The 15535-nt window shown below is 39.4% G+C and overlaps 3 protein-coding genes across 3 annotated transcripts; 2 read left to right on the top strand and 1 right to left on the bottom strand.

The window, feature by feature from the left end:
- Window positions 1-400: 400 nt before the first annotated feature.
- Window positions 401-10994, top strand: LOC122396487 (phosphatidylinositol 4-kinase alpha). Its single transcript, XM_043394956.1, is given in 23 exon segments — window positions 401-772; window positions 1926-2319; window positions 2397-2911; window positions 2978-3293; window positions 4634-4908; window positions 4911-5119; window positions 5260-5470; window positions 5548-5802; window positions 5958-6310; window positions 6375-6795; window positions 6867-6974; window positions 7038-7220; window positions 7317-7441; window positions 7475-7593; window positions 7669-8161; window positions 8226-8361; window positions 8440-8772; window positions 8845-9132; window positions 9212-9439; window positions 9508-9854; window positions 9918-10194; window positions 10262-10668; window positions 10754-10994. Coding segments are annotated over 23 exon segments (6309 nt in total). The 5' UTR covers window positions 401-682; the 3' UTR covers window positions 10980-10994.
- A 328-nt stretch (window positions 10995-11322) lies between these two features.
- On the bottom strand, window positions 11323-12598 carry LOC122396489 (NADH dehydrogenase [ubiquinone] 1 alpha subcomplex subunit 7-like). The gene is made up of 3 exons (XM_043394958.1): window positions 12417-12598; window positions 12024-12205; window positions 11323-11497 (listed from the first exon to the last, which is right to left on the bottom strand). The coding sequence occupies exons 1-3, from the start codon at window positions 12483-12485 to the stop codon at window positions 11437-11439; spliced, it is 312 nt and encodes a 103-aa protein (XP_043250893.1). The 5' UTR covers window positions 12486-12598; the 3' UTR covers window positions 11323-11436.
- Window positions 12599-13437: 839 nt separating this feature from the next.
- Window positions 13438-14956, top strand: LOC122396488 (superoxide dismutase [Cu-Zn]). The gene is made up of 4 exons (XM_043394957.1): window positions 13438-13774; window positions 13856-13952; window positions 14400-14587; window positions 14661-14956. The coding sequence occupies exons 1-4, from the start codon at window positions 13712-13714 to the stop codon at window positions 14769-14771; spliced, it is 459 nt and encodes a 152-aa protein (XP_043250892.1). The 5' UTR covers window positions 13438-13711; the 3' UTR covers window positions 14772-14956.
- The last annotated feature ends 579 nt before the right edge of the window (window positions 14957-15535 follow it).

Below are 15535 nucleotides of genomic sequence, written 5' to 3'. Positions count from 1 at the left end.
CCAATAGCAGCGCAGCAGAACAAATCAATGAATTTAGCAGTGTGATATATTTATTCAACGTTAAGGCAGCCGTACATGAAGCGAGCTTGGTGAAAATTGGAAAAAGAGATCGTGGGAATGGTTAACTGTATCTAAACCATGCCTGAATTTAGAAACTATGGTAAATCTTTTCGCAATCTCAAGAAATATTTTGTAATATGAATTTATTAATTTTTATTCGCGTTTTTTTTTAAATATTAATTTATAATAAACTACGACATTTTTGTCGAACTGGTAGTAGACATTGCTCTTCGTTTGAAGTACTGGTTCTGGTATGGTAATATAAAATATGGCAATATTTAACTTTGTTGATTGTTACTATAATTTTGCACACATGGTTCGGAAAGCCAAATGAACGATAAACTTGAAGAATTTGATTTATGGTTTACACTATTCACTATTACACTAGTTGAATCGTATTTGAATAATATTTGTCGAATATTTAAATGATTAAATACAGAAAGATGTGACGAGAAAGTTCCATCGTCAATAAATACGCGGGAACGGTAACGAACTACTTCGATATCGCGAAATAAACGACTTATATCGAGATATCGATATCTCGAACGTTAGGAGGCGGTCTGTCAATGAGACAAGCAGACGATATTTACAGCAATCGAGGAGCCAGTGGACAGTGGGCAAAATGGTGGCAGACGAGAAGTTATTTTTCTCGAAAACCGTCCAACATTTGGCCAGATGTCTAGCAGCGATCAAGCCTACGCCATGGGAAAAGGTACGTCGATTTAAAAATCTTTTAATGGTATTTACGTACATATTAATATTTAATATATGGCCGACCAGATTTAGGTTAGTTTTAAGGATGTGTCAGCTGACGTCCTGATATGTCATCTCGTGATATAATTCGAAGGACATTCCAACTAATAGCACATGTGCGGCTGTTAATTAATGTCACATACTCTTCAAAAAAACAGAACCCGTCATAAATCGCAGACATAATAATCGCTGTATATAGGAATGTTTTTTCACGCACGACATTATGAGCGAGAAGTCGTCGAATATATTACTTTAATTATTCATATGTACGAGACACACCCTCGATATATATTAATAATAATTATACACGGTATAATATGCATATTACAATCGTAAAAAATACGATAGAAATCATATTTTGAAAGACATAGGCACCACTGGAAAAGACTAATTCACGTTTCTCCAATCGCATATTTTAGAAATAGGATCAATATTGACATAAGTGGAAAGAACCTTATGGACCTAAAAGCAAGAACTGGTTAAATTCCATTCAAGCATACATTTGAAAAATGTATTCATTTGTTGTTTCAATGAAGAGTAACAGTTTAAATGCAATTCCTCTTTAATCTAATATTTGTATATATTCCAATCTGGGTTAAGATACACAGTTATATTAATTTCTCCTTAATTTCAATTTATATTTTGTAAAATAAGGGAACTGGATAAATTGGAGTAAAAACTAAAATGAAGTGTAAAATTTGGTGAGTAGTGGAGATTCCTGTTGCTCATAAATGTAGGAGACACTTGGCCACAATGTTATTAATCTTTAGATTTTTATAACTCCAAGGGGAGTTATCTAATAATCTTCCTGGAGTTTTTTTCAGACATTTACTCCAAATGGAATTCTATTTTAGATTCGTTCCTAAACTAACTTCCATTTATATTTTTTTAGCAAATCTAACGAACGACTAATTTTCTTTGAATTATAATAATCGAAAAAATGAACGACGTTTCGACCGGGTGGTCAAAATAAAATCGAAATTAATTCTAAACTATGATAACAGTAATCGCCTTGTTTATCTAACGATCTAATCTCTGTAATCGGTATTAACCGATAGAAATAAATTTATAGCTTTTTTAATAGCGTAAATGTGTCTCTTTTGTCAATGCAGGTGATGCAATTGTTCAAATTATGCCCACAAGAATCTCCTCAAGGTGTATACCGGTTGGACCAAAGGGGTCAAGATGCGTCCATCGCGTTGGGGATATATTTTCTGGAATCTGGTCTGCAACATCGCGATCGAATATTACCGTACCTTCTGCGGCTATTACGCAGTCTTCCCAAAGCAGTTTGGCTGGACGAGATCAGATGTTCGCCCACAGAGCGTATACCTGTTGCGGAACGTTTTAGTTTTTGCTTGAACACGTTGCTCAGCGACGTCGCGGTCAGATGCGAGCCTGCACGCGAGGAGATCATTTCCACCCAAGTAGAAATTTTAACAGTATTGACAAACCTCATACGAGGGTACAAAGATCAAAATGGCAGCAGAGGGATGCAAGCAAAGCGTAGGTGTCCTTTACAGACAGGTTTCACAGACTATAAATATCGTATAAAATTCTAATTACACTTTTATTTATTCCAGTGTCATTGTGCAAATGCATAGTACCGGTGTTGATCGGTTTGGCCCGATCGATGGGTCGTTTCGCGTGCACGGATCCGCCTCTTCTTTGTCGCATTTTCCCAAGACCGGAAGCTCCCCCCTCCGCAGCAAACGCAGACACGAACTTAACACTAGAAAAGAAACAACACAGTTTTCCCAACTTCCGGCCGATCATTCCCCGATCCTTGAGCGGCAACCTAAACCCTCATCCAGCCATTGATAATGCTCCGGGTCTTCTGACCGGAGATTACGAATTCCCCTGTGCTAAACGACCGTCGTTGCAATCGTACTCGTCGGTGCCCTACGATCCAGCCACGTACTTCTTTAGCAGATACGGATCGAGCTTCAATCAGTTCCCTCAAATGCGATGCAACGAAAGCCCGGAAAGGAGAGCCGGTATGCAGTTTAGCGTGGTGCATTTACAAAGCGTGTTAGCTCTGGCAAAGAAGCTACTTACGAAGGAAATCTTAACGTTCCTCGATGAAGAGGCTCAACAAGTAAGTCTCGCGTTCTACCGTTCGTACCGCCATTGTCTTATTATTAATCGTCCACGATCTGTTTAGATTTACAGTTCCGATCAGGTGCAGATATTCCCCTATCGAACGTTTAACGAAACTATGAATCTAGTAATGGTCGCTCTTTTGCGAGAATTGTTGCAAAATCAACGCGATTTGCCTGCCCCTTTCACGAGAGACGTGCAAGAGTTTGTGAAGGGACTGTTTTTATCGGGCCAAACGGAATTACAGTCGCGTCAGCACGACGCTAGCGAGCGCGAAGACATGGACACTAATTTTCGAACTGTAAATAGATTTAAAGTAAACGTAATGGCTAATTCTGCGTGCGTTGATCTACTTGTGTGGGCAATCGGCGATGAAACTGGTAAAGAGAAACAAAATTATAAATCAAGACCTATACATACGCTCAATGATTAAGTAGAGTTATTTTAATTATTCCGTTACATATCATCACCAAATTCTTCTATGATCATTTGAATTGTTGCTTGCTGTGAAATAATTATTCGAAACAAATGTGCTTCCAAGCATTTCTCGTTTCTTTCTTCTCGAACGTTTCAACCGATTTATTTGTTTTCGGTATTCTTCGGCAATGAAACGAAGAGTTAGTCCAAGGACGAATTTAGACATTTTCAGACACGCATCCGCAATGAAAATTGTAAATATTGCTTTCATCTGCATTTCCTCCAAAGTAAACAACGAACGAAGTAGTTTAGCAATATTATTAAAAGGAATCCTAATCAACCATTATGTATACTGCAGTGCCCGCTTTAATTTAACGAAATTTGTTTTCTGAGATTTAAATAAACCATCCTCATTGTGCCCCCCCCCACCAATCACTAGAACTTGTACACCTGAATTTTATTCATTCTTCTTCGTAAGTACTTCTGTCCAATGCACGTGTAAATAAGTTAGTTTATTTAAGACATTATATTTGTATTCGCTGTATTTTGGATTAACCCTTTATTTCGTTACCGAGGAACAAAATGCTTGGAAGGGCCTTTGTTTCGAAAAGTCTTCTATGTCGTTAGGATGTACAGATCTGTTACGTTATTTTTCCAGTGAGAGACCAGTATGATTTGTCCGCGCTATTCGCAGATATCAGTTCGATGCTGATCGGCGAGGGTATTCGAATTTTAGCTTACTTTGTATTTCGATTGACTTTCCTATATCTGCGATAACTTTCAATAGTTTTAACTAACGAATACACCCGTTGACCTAGCTGGCCTTCAACATTTTTTTTTTATTCCACTAAAACAGCGTTTTCCAAACAAGAGGAGGGGGAGGCATAAAAAAATATTTATCGTGCAGAAAACTGTAGATAACTCACACATCTCTATCCGTGTATTAATATCTTTATCATTCAGTAGCAAATATTGTTTATTTTATTTAATCAGAGGCTCTCTTTAAATTATATTTCATATTTAACGTCTCTTAAAATGTTTGGAAACCACTGCACTAAATGCTAGTTTCTTACCTAATTCTAACCGTTTGTTCGATTCTTAGCAAACAATGAAGTTCCGTTCATTGGTTTAATTTCGTTTTTGTGCACTTTAGAGCATTGTCGTTCAGAGATCGATTTTCACAGAGACACCTTGTTCTTTGAAAAGATTTCTGAAAGTTAACAGCTATTCGACTCATGGATAGCTGCTGCGTGGCTGTCGGTGATTTCCGAACTGCCGTCTACACGAGCATGATTGTTCGCAGGTGCGGATAGTTTGTGTGGCCGTCTGGTTGAAAAGATTAATTCTAATCACGGGCCAAAATTGGTGCTGGCGCATATGCCTCTGCTGATGGTGTGTTTAGAAGGATTGGGAAAATTAGCACAGAAGTTTCCTAACATAGCAAGCACCTCTATTTATTATCTCCGGGACTTTCTCGTTGTACCATCGCCTATACTTCTCAAACTGCACCGACACCAACATGGAAAAGGTAGATCAATGCTCTCGACTTTAATCTGTGACTGTTGCACAGATAGTATCAAGGAACAAATGTTTCTATTCAAGGGAAAGAGATACAAGACATCAAAGAAACTACATCCTCTGCACAACTGGCCTTTGAAAAGCTACGCGATGCGGCTATTGGCAATCTTTGCATCGCTTTGGAAGCTGCTCATTCTGTAAACGCTGACTGCGTACCGGCATTAGTCGCCAGTGTCTCGAATAGATTGTTCGCTGCTGATATATGCGACGGGTATAGTTACACGTGTTGCTTTACCATACGGTGCACAATATTGCCTCGAAAAATGTCTGCGATACTATGCGCCGTATGGATATAAATGTAAAAACATTGAGCTCCCGTGATTCTTGAATGATCTGTTTCAATGCTTTTAGCGATTCTGATGAGAAGTCGAATAGCGAATTAATTTCAAAAAACATTGTAATCATGCTGGGACATGTTGCCGTTGCTTTAAAAGACACGCCGAAGACCATGCGCACAATATTCTCATTTTTTCAGCAAATATTCTGCCGTGCACCGAGCGATCTCGATTTTCTAATAGTCAATCAGTTAGGTTGCATGATAATCGCAAAATGCGAGGCAAAGGTTGGGTTTTAATTGTCTAATTAGTCGGCGGAATAGTCGAATCACGAAAAAAATACGAATGAAATTATATTTTTCAGATTTACGGGGACATAATGGAAATGTTCTCCATGTCGTTGGGCTCTAGCACAGCAACTTATGCCTCGAACGACGATCGCAAACAGTATTGCCACGTGGCTAACGCGGTCACAAACGCTCTTGCAAATATAGCAGCGAATCTACAGGGTGCAACGGAATTGGATGATTTGCTGCTTCATTTGCTCGAACTTTTCGTTCAGCTGGGGCTAGAGGGCAAACGTGCTAGCGACAAAGTGTCGAACAATATTATCGCTGCGGTAATTTGAATTTATATACTTGGAACTGATTGGGGAAAATCGATTTTGTAATTACTAACTGTTCGATGTTAAAAATTGAAAAAAGAAGTCGATTTTCTAGCAGATTGGCTCAGAATTGAACTCTCTTTGGTTTTAATTGTAATATTGTGTATTAGAAGGCGGCGAGTAGCGCGGGAAACTTGGGTGTGCTGATCCCGGTGATCGCCATATTAGTACGAAGACTTTTGCCAATCAGGCACCCAGAAAAGAGGCTTCTGAAACTTTTCAAAGACTTCTGGCTGTATTGCGTTGTGATGGGTTTCGCCAGTGACCAAGCATCGAGATTATGGCCTCCGGAATGGCACGAGGGCGTTAAGGAGATTGCTGTTAAATCGCCTTATCTTATTTCGCAAACCAGTGCACGGTTCGAGATGAGAGAATTGCAATATACCTCGGCCGTACGAAACGACAGCGTCTCCCTGACCGAATTGCAAGAGCTTAGGAATCAAATTCTAAAATTGAGCACTCGGTAAATATTCCTCTATCTACATTGTTTTGACAGGGACGAATCAATCGAATATTTTGTTTCGCAGAACCAACGACATATCGCAATACGTAACGAAATTGCAGTTCGCGCAATGCACGTACTTGCTATCCGTGTATTGGTTAGAAACGTTAAGGGTGGAGAACAGTCCCCAGCCAAGCCTACAACCGATCATGGAGTATCTGTGCGACACTTATCTGCAGAAGGAAAAGAGTGGTATGTGGCAGTGCGTGTGCTGCGTGGCCGATTCCGTGTTTGTAAAATTTAAGGACGCCATGCAACGCAAGCCAAAGGATGAGAAGCGAGAAGCTCAACTCGAGAACCATGCTCAATTTCTGCTAGTACATTTTAACCACGTTCATAAACAAATCAGACGAATAGCCGACAAGTATCTCAGCGCGTTGGTGGACGCTTTTCCACATCTTCTATGGAATTGCAAGGTGCTTTGGAGTATGTTAGATATATTACAGGTACGAGTACCCATTACTCTAGATAATTGAACATCGAAGAGAGGTAGAATACCCTAGCGTTCTTCTTACAGATTTTATCCTTCTCGTTGCAAATTGATCCGAACGAGGAAACACCGATTCTACGAATTCCTAGTACACCGTACAGTATTGAACTCATGGACACGTCCGAAGCAAGAGAAGTATGTACAGAATTATCCTGTACGTAAATTGTCCAACGCTTGAAACTGTATTCTTTTGTGCAGATAATCGTGAAAGATTTTACCGCGAGATGCAAGGGCATAGTGCAGGAGGCTATGAAATGGGCGCCACAGGCCACCAGATCGCATTTGCAGGAGTATGTGAATCAGATACCATCTTCTGGACTGAAACATCACTCTGGTCTGTGCTTGTCCACGGACTCTGTCCTCGAATTTGTGGATCTTGCTGTTCCAACGTCCGCCTTGCCAAACGTACGACTTGCGTTTCTTGCACTGAACAGTTTCAAATAGTCCTTGTTCATAACTTAAACGTCTGTGTTGCAGACTAATTCGTTGGACAAGCGACCGCGTTGTCCAAAGGGCGCCAGCTCCTGGCTGCTGTCGATGATGTCGACGCGATCACGATACGCCGGAGAAATAGCTGGTATACTCTACTTGGCGCAGACAGAGTCCACCACCACTGAAATACCTTTAGAAGAAAGCAGGAACAAAGTTATTGATTTGCTGATCGAAGCCGTGTGGATGAGCTGTCGTAATCGTAACGAACTCAAGCATCGCAGTGCTCTGTGGCGTGCTACCGCCTTATTGATCTCTATGCCTGGTAATTCATGACTTTCTCCAAATTATTTCCTCACCGATACCCGACACGTATTCATACATTCATCTTTCTGCCCAGGAATACACAGGCGTTTGTTGCATACGGTCGCCTCCTCGCAGATCGAATTGTTCACTGCTGCGTCCATGATCACGGCGGTCGAGTGCTGGCAATGGATACTCACTGTTCGACCAGATCTCAAACTACGCTTTCTACAAGAGATGCTTGTCGCGTGGCAGTACACCGTCGATAAACGAATGGGTCTGTTTGCGCCGAACGAAGAGGAGGTCAGTCCACTGGCCGTGTACGAGGGATGCAAACTAGGCCCGAATCCTCCTCTCGTCAAGCCCCACGAGATCTGGGTCAGCTTTATCGTGGAGTTGATCGAGACTGCCAAGTATTGCTGTCAAGAGACGGTGGACATGATCGTCACTTTGCTGCACCGTACGCTGCCAATGACCATTGGCGCTTCCGGCGAGGAACCCGGAATGAGTCGCCACGTTGCTGCCGTCGGTGTGCGCTTTAAACTGCTCTCTTGCGGATTGCTCCTCCTCCAGGGAGACATTTTGCCAAGGTATCGTGAAGGATGATAGTACTGCGTAGAGAGTAAGCGGTAGAATAACGAGTTTCGTCCGCAGGACGTTGAGCAAAAACGTATTACGTGAACGCGTTTATTGTAACTGTTTGGATTACTTCTGTCGGGACCGTCAAGTGCCAACGCAAGAACTCGACCAGCTGCGCGAGGACTTGATCACGCTCATACGTTTCTGGCAGGTATGCAATATCAATTTCATGGAAGCCTCTTGGGAACTTGGTCCACGGAAGTCTCGATAATCCTTTGTCGCGTCGCAGGTTATGCACAGCGATAAAAAGTATCTGGTGATGACCGGTAACGAAGGCGAATTCGAGATGTTAACGCCCCAGTCTTACACGCCTGGCGGGTTCGGGCATAGCGAGACTATTGGCTCCCTGAGCACGTCTCTAGGCACAACGAACAACGAATTCTCGAAAACGCCGTCGAGCGTGTGGATCAATACGGTCCCTATGTCCACCAGTAGCAATACTCTGGGTAAACGTAGCAATCGTAGCAAGCGTGTCATGAACGCCAACGTCTTCGTGAAAGACTACATAAAGAAACGAAATTTGATTCTGGAATTGCTGGCGGTGGAGATCGAAATGCTATTAGTACGTTTAATTTCACGTTTCCGTTCGTAACTCGGTTCTTTGGTCTTTCTTTGATACTGTACGTTGATGTAGGTTTGGAGGAATCCTGGTGGCAGGCAGGAGCTCGCGCTTCCTGGCGAATCGAGCATCGCCGAATGGCGTGCCAAGGGCATGAATGACAAATGGCGCGAGTACACGCGACTCGCGTGGCAGATCAGCCCTGTCCTCGCGGTATTTTTACCGGTCCGGCTCAAGAACTCCGAAATTATTATCAAGGAAGTGTGCGTACAGGTGCATCTCAAACCTGTGCCGGTCATGCACGTCCCGGAAGCTTTGCAATATCTGGTTACCACGGACACGTTACTTAACGATGTACCTGAGGTAAGATACGCTCCAAACCCGAAGCTTTGGGCATCTTTTTGCGATTTAAAAAATTCTAAATCAACCGTTTCTGCTACAGTTGGTGTACATGTTAACGTGGGAAAGAGTATCGCCCATTCAAGCACTGGCATACTTCTCGCGTCAGTTTCCTCATCATCCGATCTCTGCACAGTATGCAGTAGAGGTCCTAAGCAGTTACCCTGCAGATGCTGTGCTTTTCTACATACCTCAACTTGTGCAAGCAGTACGTCACGATACGATGGGCTACGTGATAGAGTTTATCAAAAAGATTGCTAAACGTTCACAGGTATTTATTATATTGTTAACCAAATAGACGATTGTTTCCAAAATTCAATACCTGTTGATTGGATACAGGTAGTGGCGCATCAATTAATTTGGAACATGCACACGAACATGTACATGGACGAGGATAAACAAATAAAGGACCCTGTTCTCTTCGATGTACTAGACTCGTTGGTAAAAAGTATTCTGGGTTCGTTGTCCGGCCCAGCGAAACAGTTCTACGAAAGGGAGTTCGAATTTTTCGAGAAGATCACGAATATTTCTGGCGAGATAAGACAATATCCTAAAGGACCTGATCGCAAAGCAGCGTGTTTGAAAGCTCTGTCACAGATCAAGCTACAACCTGGTTGCTATTTACCATCCAATCCCGAAGCTATGGTCATCGACATTGATTATAAAAGCGGTACTCCTATGCAGAGGTGAGTAATATTCTCCTAACGATCCGCCAGCTGTATATCTGACGTGCTGATATGATTTTACAGTGCCGCAAAAGCGCCATTTTTGGCGCGTTTCAAAGTACAAAAGTATGGAATTAACGAATTAGAAAATATCGCGTTAGCTGTGTCGGCTAATGGGAAAGTAGAGATTAAGCGGGAGCCAACGAAAGAGACGTGGCAGGCTGCTATTTTTAAAGTCGGCGACGATGTTAGACAAGATATGCTTGCTCTGCAAGTGATCAGTATTTTCAAGAATATATTCCAAAAAGTTGGACTAAATCTATTTTTGTTCCCATACAGAGTAGTAGCTACAGCGCCTGGGGTAAGTAATTTCCAATACCAATGTTAACAACAGCAACCTGGTAAAAAAATATTTATGCATGTTTCAGTGCGGTGTTATAGAATGCGTACCGAACGCAACGTCGCGTGACCAGCTTGGTCGAACGACTGACATAGACATGCATCAGTATTTCATCACGCGTTACGGGGACGAGACAACAAAAGAGTTTCAAAACGTCCGTCGTAATTTTGTGAGGTCTATGGCCGCCTACAGCGTGATCACGTACCTCTTGCAAATAAAAGATCGCCACAACGGCAACATTATGCTAGACACCGAAGGCCATATTATACATATCGATTTTGGGTTCATGTTCGAAAGTTCACCAGGTGGTAATCTAGGTTTTGAGCCTGATATCAAACTGACTGACGAAATGGTGCTCGTGATGGGAGGTAAAATGGACTCTGCGCCCTTCCGTTGGTTCATGGAACTATGCGTGCAAGCCTTCCTAGCTGTGAGGTGAGCTTACCAACATTTTTATCATCATCTTACAGCGGGATCATTTTAATAATAAAGGTTTTTATCTCTCGATTCCTTTTTGCAGACCTTACCAAGAGGCGATCATTTCTCTGGTCTCCCTTATGCTTGATACCGGGTTGCCCTGTTTCCGTGGACAAACGATAAAGCTTTTGCGCGGCAGATTCGTGCCGACTGCTACCGATCGCGATGCAGCTGCCTTTATGCTCAACATAATACGCAACAGCTACCTCAACTTCCGTACGAAAACATACGACATGATACAGTATTATCAGAATCAAATTCCATATTAAATTATTACGTTTGAGGGAACTTCCGTTCACAATTGTTGATACGCAACGGGGAAATTCATTGTTTGTGCAAAGATTGTTGAATAAGTACGCCGTGTACTCTATTGTTAGACATAGCAGTATCGAAATCTGCTGACTGTACAAACCTCTCACTGTCAATGTTATACTTAGACCCACAGAAATTTTATGAAAGCGTCGTGCTCTGTATGTATGTAATAATGTATTATAAACTCAAGAGTTATTCTATACGCCTGCCGTTCGCAGGAGATGTGTATATGAAAACATTCCTCTGTTTATTATTTATGCACTGTTATCGATTAAACATTAAATGGGAAAATTATTTAAAAAGAAAGAATCGTTACTTTATTTATAAACCATTATCAGTATATTGTCCTTAATACACGACTATCGCTTACTTTATTACAACTATAGCGCAACTAACATTCGTCGAACGTTATGTTTACTTATCGTCGGGTGCGTAAACTTTACCTGGCGCGATATATTTAATGTCAGTGGGTTTCCTAGAATCAATTTGGCAAGCTATGCTAATTGTTCGTGAAAAGTAATTAATATTCTTGCAGAATATCTTATAGAACAAGTGCTCCTTTAAAAAATTTACAGTCGAAATATTTCGAAAACAGTACATTTTCGGGAGATGCGTTCGATGTAAAAGTTTCTCTGTTTCAAAGGGGAAATACAACTATCCTATTTATTTTTTATTTGTTAGATGTTCTCAAGGTTATTTGAAGGCCAACTTTGTTTTTTTCTTTGAAGGATTTCTAGCTTCAGTGTTCTAAAAATATATGGTTATTATATATTTAAAATTAGCCTTTAAAAAACTTAAAAAACTTAACAAATAAACAAAAAATAAGATAGTTATATTTCCCCTTCCAAACTAAGAAATTCTATATGGTATACTTCTCTTGAAAATGCATTGTTTTTATGATATTTTGACTGTATGTTTTCGAACGAACACTGCATTAAAATGATATTCTTTTTATAATCCACTTAAATTTTACACATGTGATGAATTAGAAAAATAATCACCCATGTTCAATTTGTCGCTGGCACGAAAATAACTCCTCAGGTGGTGCAACAAGACGCCTGGCATCACGCGAATAATAATAAACTTTGGAAAGTTTATGATTTGGCCCACCAGGTACAAGAGGATCTGGTTGTGTACGTGCAGCAATTGTATCACTATGCCTTAATGATTCTACAACCGATCTCTGCAATGATTGCATATTTTTTAGATTAATCTATGCTACTCCCTTTCTTGCATAGTCAACATTTATATCATTTTTACTTTCAAGCATATTCATTGTTATTCAAAATTATGTCAAATTATTCGGACTAAAATAATGAAACAACAAAAAGTTACGTAATTTCTAAAAAAAAATGACCAGGGCTCTAAATAGAAAAAAACAATTATTTACTTACACCTCTCAAAACATTTCGCAATACTTGTATCGCAGGTGTTACCGATCTGTGTTGTACGCCACGTGGCATTTTTCTTTTTATTATTCAATTAACCGTTTAACGTCAAATAAACAAACCACTCTCAATTCGTTAACAAACTATTCGCACTGAACTCGAATACTGTCACTGTGTCATTGGAAATTCGATGTATATCGATACTAAAAATAATTTCGATAATCGAACATTTCAGTAGGGCATATGAAACATTTCGCGCGAAAATTAATATTATAATATTTGTCTTATTTTGGAACCGCTGATGATTGATTCAAATAGAGATATCTACATTAAAATACGATAAAGATGGTTATATACGCAAATAATTTGTCTTCACTCTCGAACTCTATATACGTATAATAAATATCTTGTTTAAAACAAAAACAACATGACGCACGAAACTGATACATTTTATCATGTTTTACAAGATACAAAAGTTTCTTTAACAATCTGTAAGACTTTGACAGACTGACCTATGCCAGTTTTCCATATCTTCGACGTTTGTTCAAATTGCAGCGTAAAGAATACAAATATTCAATAATTCTACAACGTACCTATTGTTTTACAGCATTTCTATTAACAGTAGCGTATACAATTCCACAAATATTAGGATTCTTTTGTTTTAAAGAATTTTGCAACACGTCGTCAAGTTTGAAGTGGCGATTGCCAGTGACCATCATGGCAGTCTACGTATTAATAAAGCAAAATTTACTAAAAAATGATTACTATACCGTTTTATGTATTGTTTGTTTCTCAACATACAAAATTACAATTACTCTTAAGATACTTGTGCTTAAAGATCGGTTTTTGATCGAAAATGTGGGAAACACGAATGGGCTCTGTAAATCTCCCTTGATCTTCAATGGAAGTGCACCATAACTCGATCTTTCTAGGGTAAATAATTTATTAGATATTCCCGGCGTTAATTTATGAAAAGTAATTGATACGCCATCTTGGGCACAACGTATAAACCAAATCATTTAATCGCTCTTTTCATGAAATTCTCTATGATTTCTGCACTTGACCTTGACTTTCGCGCATCGATGTTCAATTGACCACGGTTTCAAGCAATACGCCATTTATTCTTAACGGCGAGGTCACTGCTTTATCTGTTCAACCACATTTTAAACGATACGACGACCTTGTTTGCGTCGCTGATTCAGCAAAACGATAATTACACCTTATAACTTGCCGGTAACTGGTGCAGAAGAGCTTCATTCTAGCTGCGATTGTTGCCCCGATCAGTCAAGAAACTTCTGAAAATGGTCAAAGCCGTGTGCGTTCTTCAGGGTGATGCCAAAGGCACCCTTCACTTCGAACAAACGGTAAGCTATTCGAGAATCTTCGACATAATTCTGTGTCACGATTAATTACTTCTATATTATAAAATAAAATCTATTAAATAGGATGGTTCAGGTGCGGTGAAGGTCACTGGTCAGGTATCCGGCTTACAAAAAGGATTGCATGGTTTTCATATTCACGAATTCGGCGATAACACTAATGGTACGTGTCAATGTTAGAACGTATTCAAGTAATTGTTACTAATGTTTCGGAATATAACGATCAACTGCAGTTTAGGTTAAAAATTTGAATGGGTCGATCATTTCGATGACACTTTGAGAGGTGAATTTAGAGGTCAATGGATAATGACATGCTAATTATTTAAGTTTGATGAGATAGCAAAATTTGCGGCTCGAATAATTTGTATTCTTTTGTGCATGATACGATTGGTTTTATTTCTTTATTAACGATTATTACGTATTTAAAACTTTATTTCGCGTAAATAATTGTTTAATTTTGTGAATAACAAACTTCTTAAAAACTCTTAAAAACTGATTTGTGATATGTTTTTATCAATATTGCCGGCAATAATTCATTGTATCGGTACCATACAAATTGCAGAGAATTTTATGTACACTCTGTTATCATTTTATTTATAAAAATGAACAGGTTGCACAAGTGCTGGCCCACACTTCAATCCATCGGGAAAAGAACATGGTGGGCCAACTTCAGCCGAACGTCATGTTGGAGATTTGGGAAATATTGAGGCAAGTACAGATGGTGTGGCTAATGTTAATATAACCGACAATCAGATCCAACTTCAGGGACCAAACAATATAATTGGCAGAACTCTGGTGGTAAGAAGTTACTCGATGATTTTGATGTGAAATTGTGTAATGAATTATGTTAACTAATTTTATGTGATAACAGGTTCATGCTGACCCAGATGATCTTGGCAAGGGAGGCCATGAATTGTCAAAAACCACAGGAAATGCGGGTGCCCGCCTCGCTTGCGGCGTCGTTGGCATTACAAAAGCCTAAATACATGTATTCTGAGACAATACTGAACAAAATATAATTCTCCTAGAATTATGATATTATGACTGTTACAGTTCGGATATCAGTACGAATATCATTCCTGATTTTCCATGATAGAAATGTTATGTATAATTATACTCTTTGGTACAATGATGTTGAATCTTCAATAAAGTACATACTATGATAAATGAATAAATTGATTACATAATACAACCAAGTTTTCACAAATACTGTCCCAGTAATTATTAGCATATTCATTATATGCAAAACCTCTGTAGCAAAGGAAGACAAAGAAGTCTTGTTATTGAAGTGTTTTTTATGCTTATGTAATACAAAACAAATAAAAATAACTCCTGAATGATTTCAATGAAAAAGAATGTCGTTATCTGATAACTATATCGTACAATTACGATAATTTTTCCTATATACACATAGTTTTTAAGCAACAATATTCATGTGGATATGGTAATTTTGAAAAAGATAAGTGTCAATATACTAGATTTTTCAATTCATAATTTCGAATAATGTTAAGACATATTATCTTGTTAAATTACGTGCGTAGTTCAGTTTCAAGAACATGTATATGCGTATTACATAATCGCACGTTTAACCGGTCAATGAATACGGCTGAGAATTACTTTGTCTGTTAAAACTAGAAAACTAGACGAAAAGTAACTAGTAACTTGTACTTTTTACTAGCGTTACGTTTCTTAACATGTTGACTCTGAGTCTATAAATTTGGAAAAATGTTGCGGATATTCGTAGAT

This window comes from Colletes gigas, unplaced genomic scaffold, assembly GCF_013123115.1.
Source record: "Colletes gigas isolate AHSC1104 unplaced genomic scaffold, ASM1312311v1 Colletes_gigas_Sc00007, whole genome shotgun sequence".
Classification (NCBI taxonomy): domain Eukaryota; kingdom Metazoa; phylum Arthropoda; class Insecta; order Hymenoptera; family Colletidae; genus Colletes; species Colletes gigas.
Note: the sequence above shows the minus strand (reverse complement) of the source record. Positions and strands in the feature narration are given on the sequence as shown.

What these genes read in the sequence shown, in the direction of transcription:
- LOC122396488 (XM_043394957.1), top strand. Translation starts at nt 13,712, where the DNA reads ATGGTCAAAGCCGTGTGCGTTCTTCAGGGTGATGCCAAAGGCACCCTT. An exon ending in ATTCGGCGATAACACTAATG is followed by an intron (nt 13,953 to 14,399) that starts GTACGTGTCAAT and finishes AAAAATGAACAG; the next exon opens with GTTGCACAAGTGCTGGCCCA. An exon ending in TAATTGGCAGAACTCTGGTG is followed by an intron (nt 14,588 to 14,660) that starts GTAAGAAGTTAC and finishes ATGTGATAACAG; the next exon opens with GTTCATGCTGACCCAGATGA.
- LOC122396489 (XM_043394958.1), bottom strand. Translation starts at nt 12,485, where the DNA reads ATGCCACGTGGCGTACAACACAGATCGGTAACACCTGCGATACAAGTA. An exon ending in TGCGAAATGTTTTGAGAGGT is followed by an intron (nt 12,206 to 12,416) that starts GTAAGTAAATAA and finishes CAATCATTGCAG; the next exon opens with AGATCGGTTGTAGAATCATT. An exon ending in CAGCGACAAATTGAACATGG is followed by an intron (nt 11,498 to 12,023) that starts GTGATTATTTTT and finishes AATTGATTCTAG; the next exon opens with GAAACCCACTGACATTAAAT.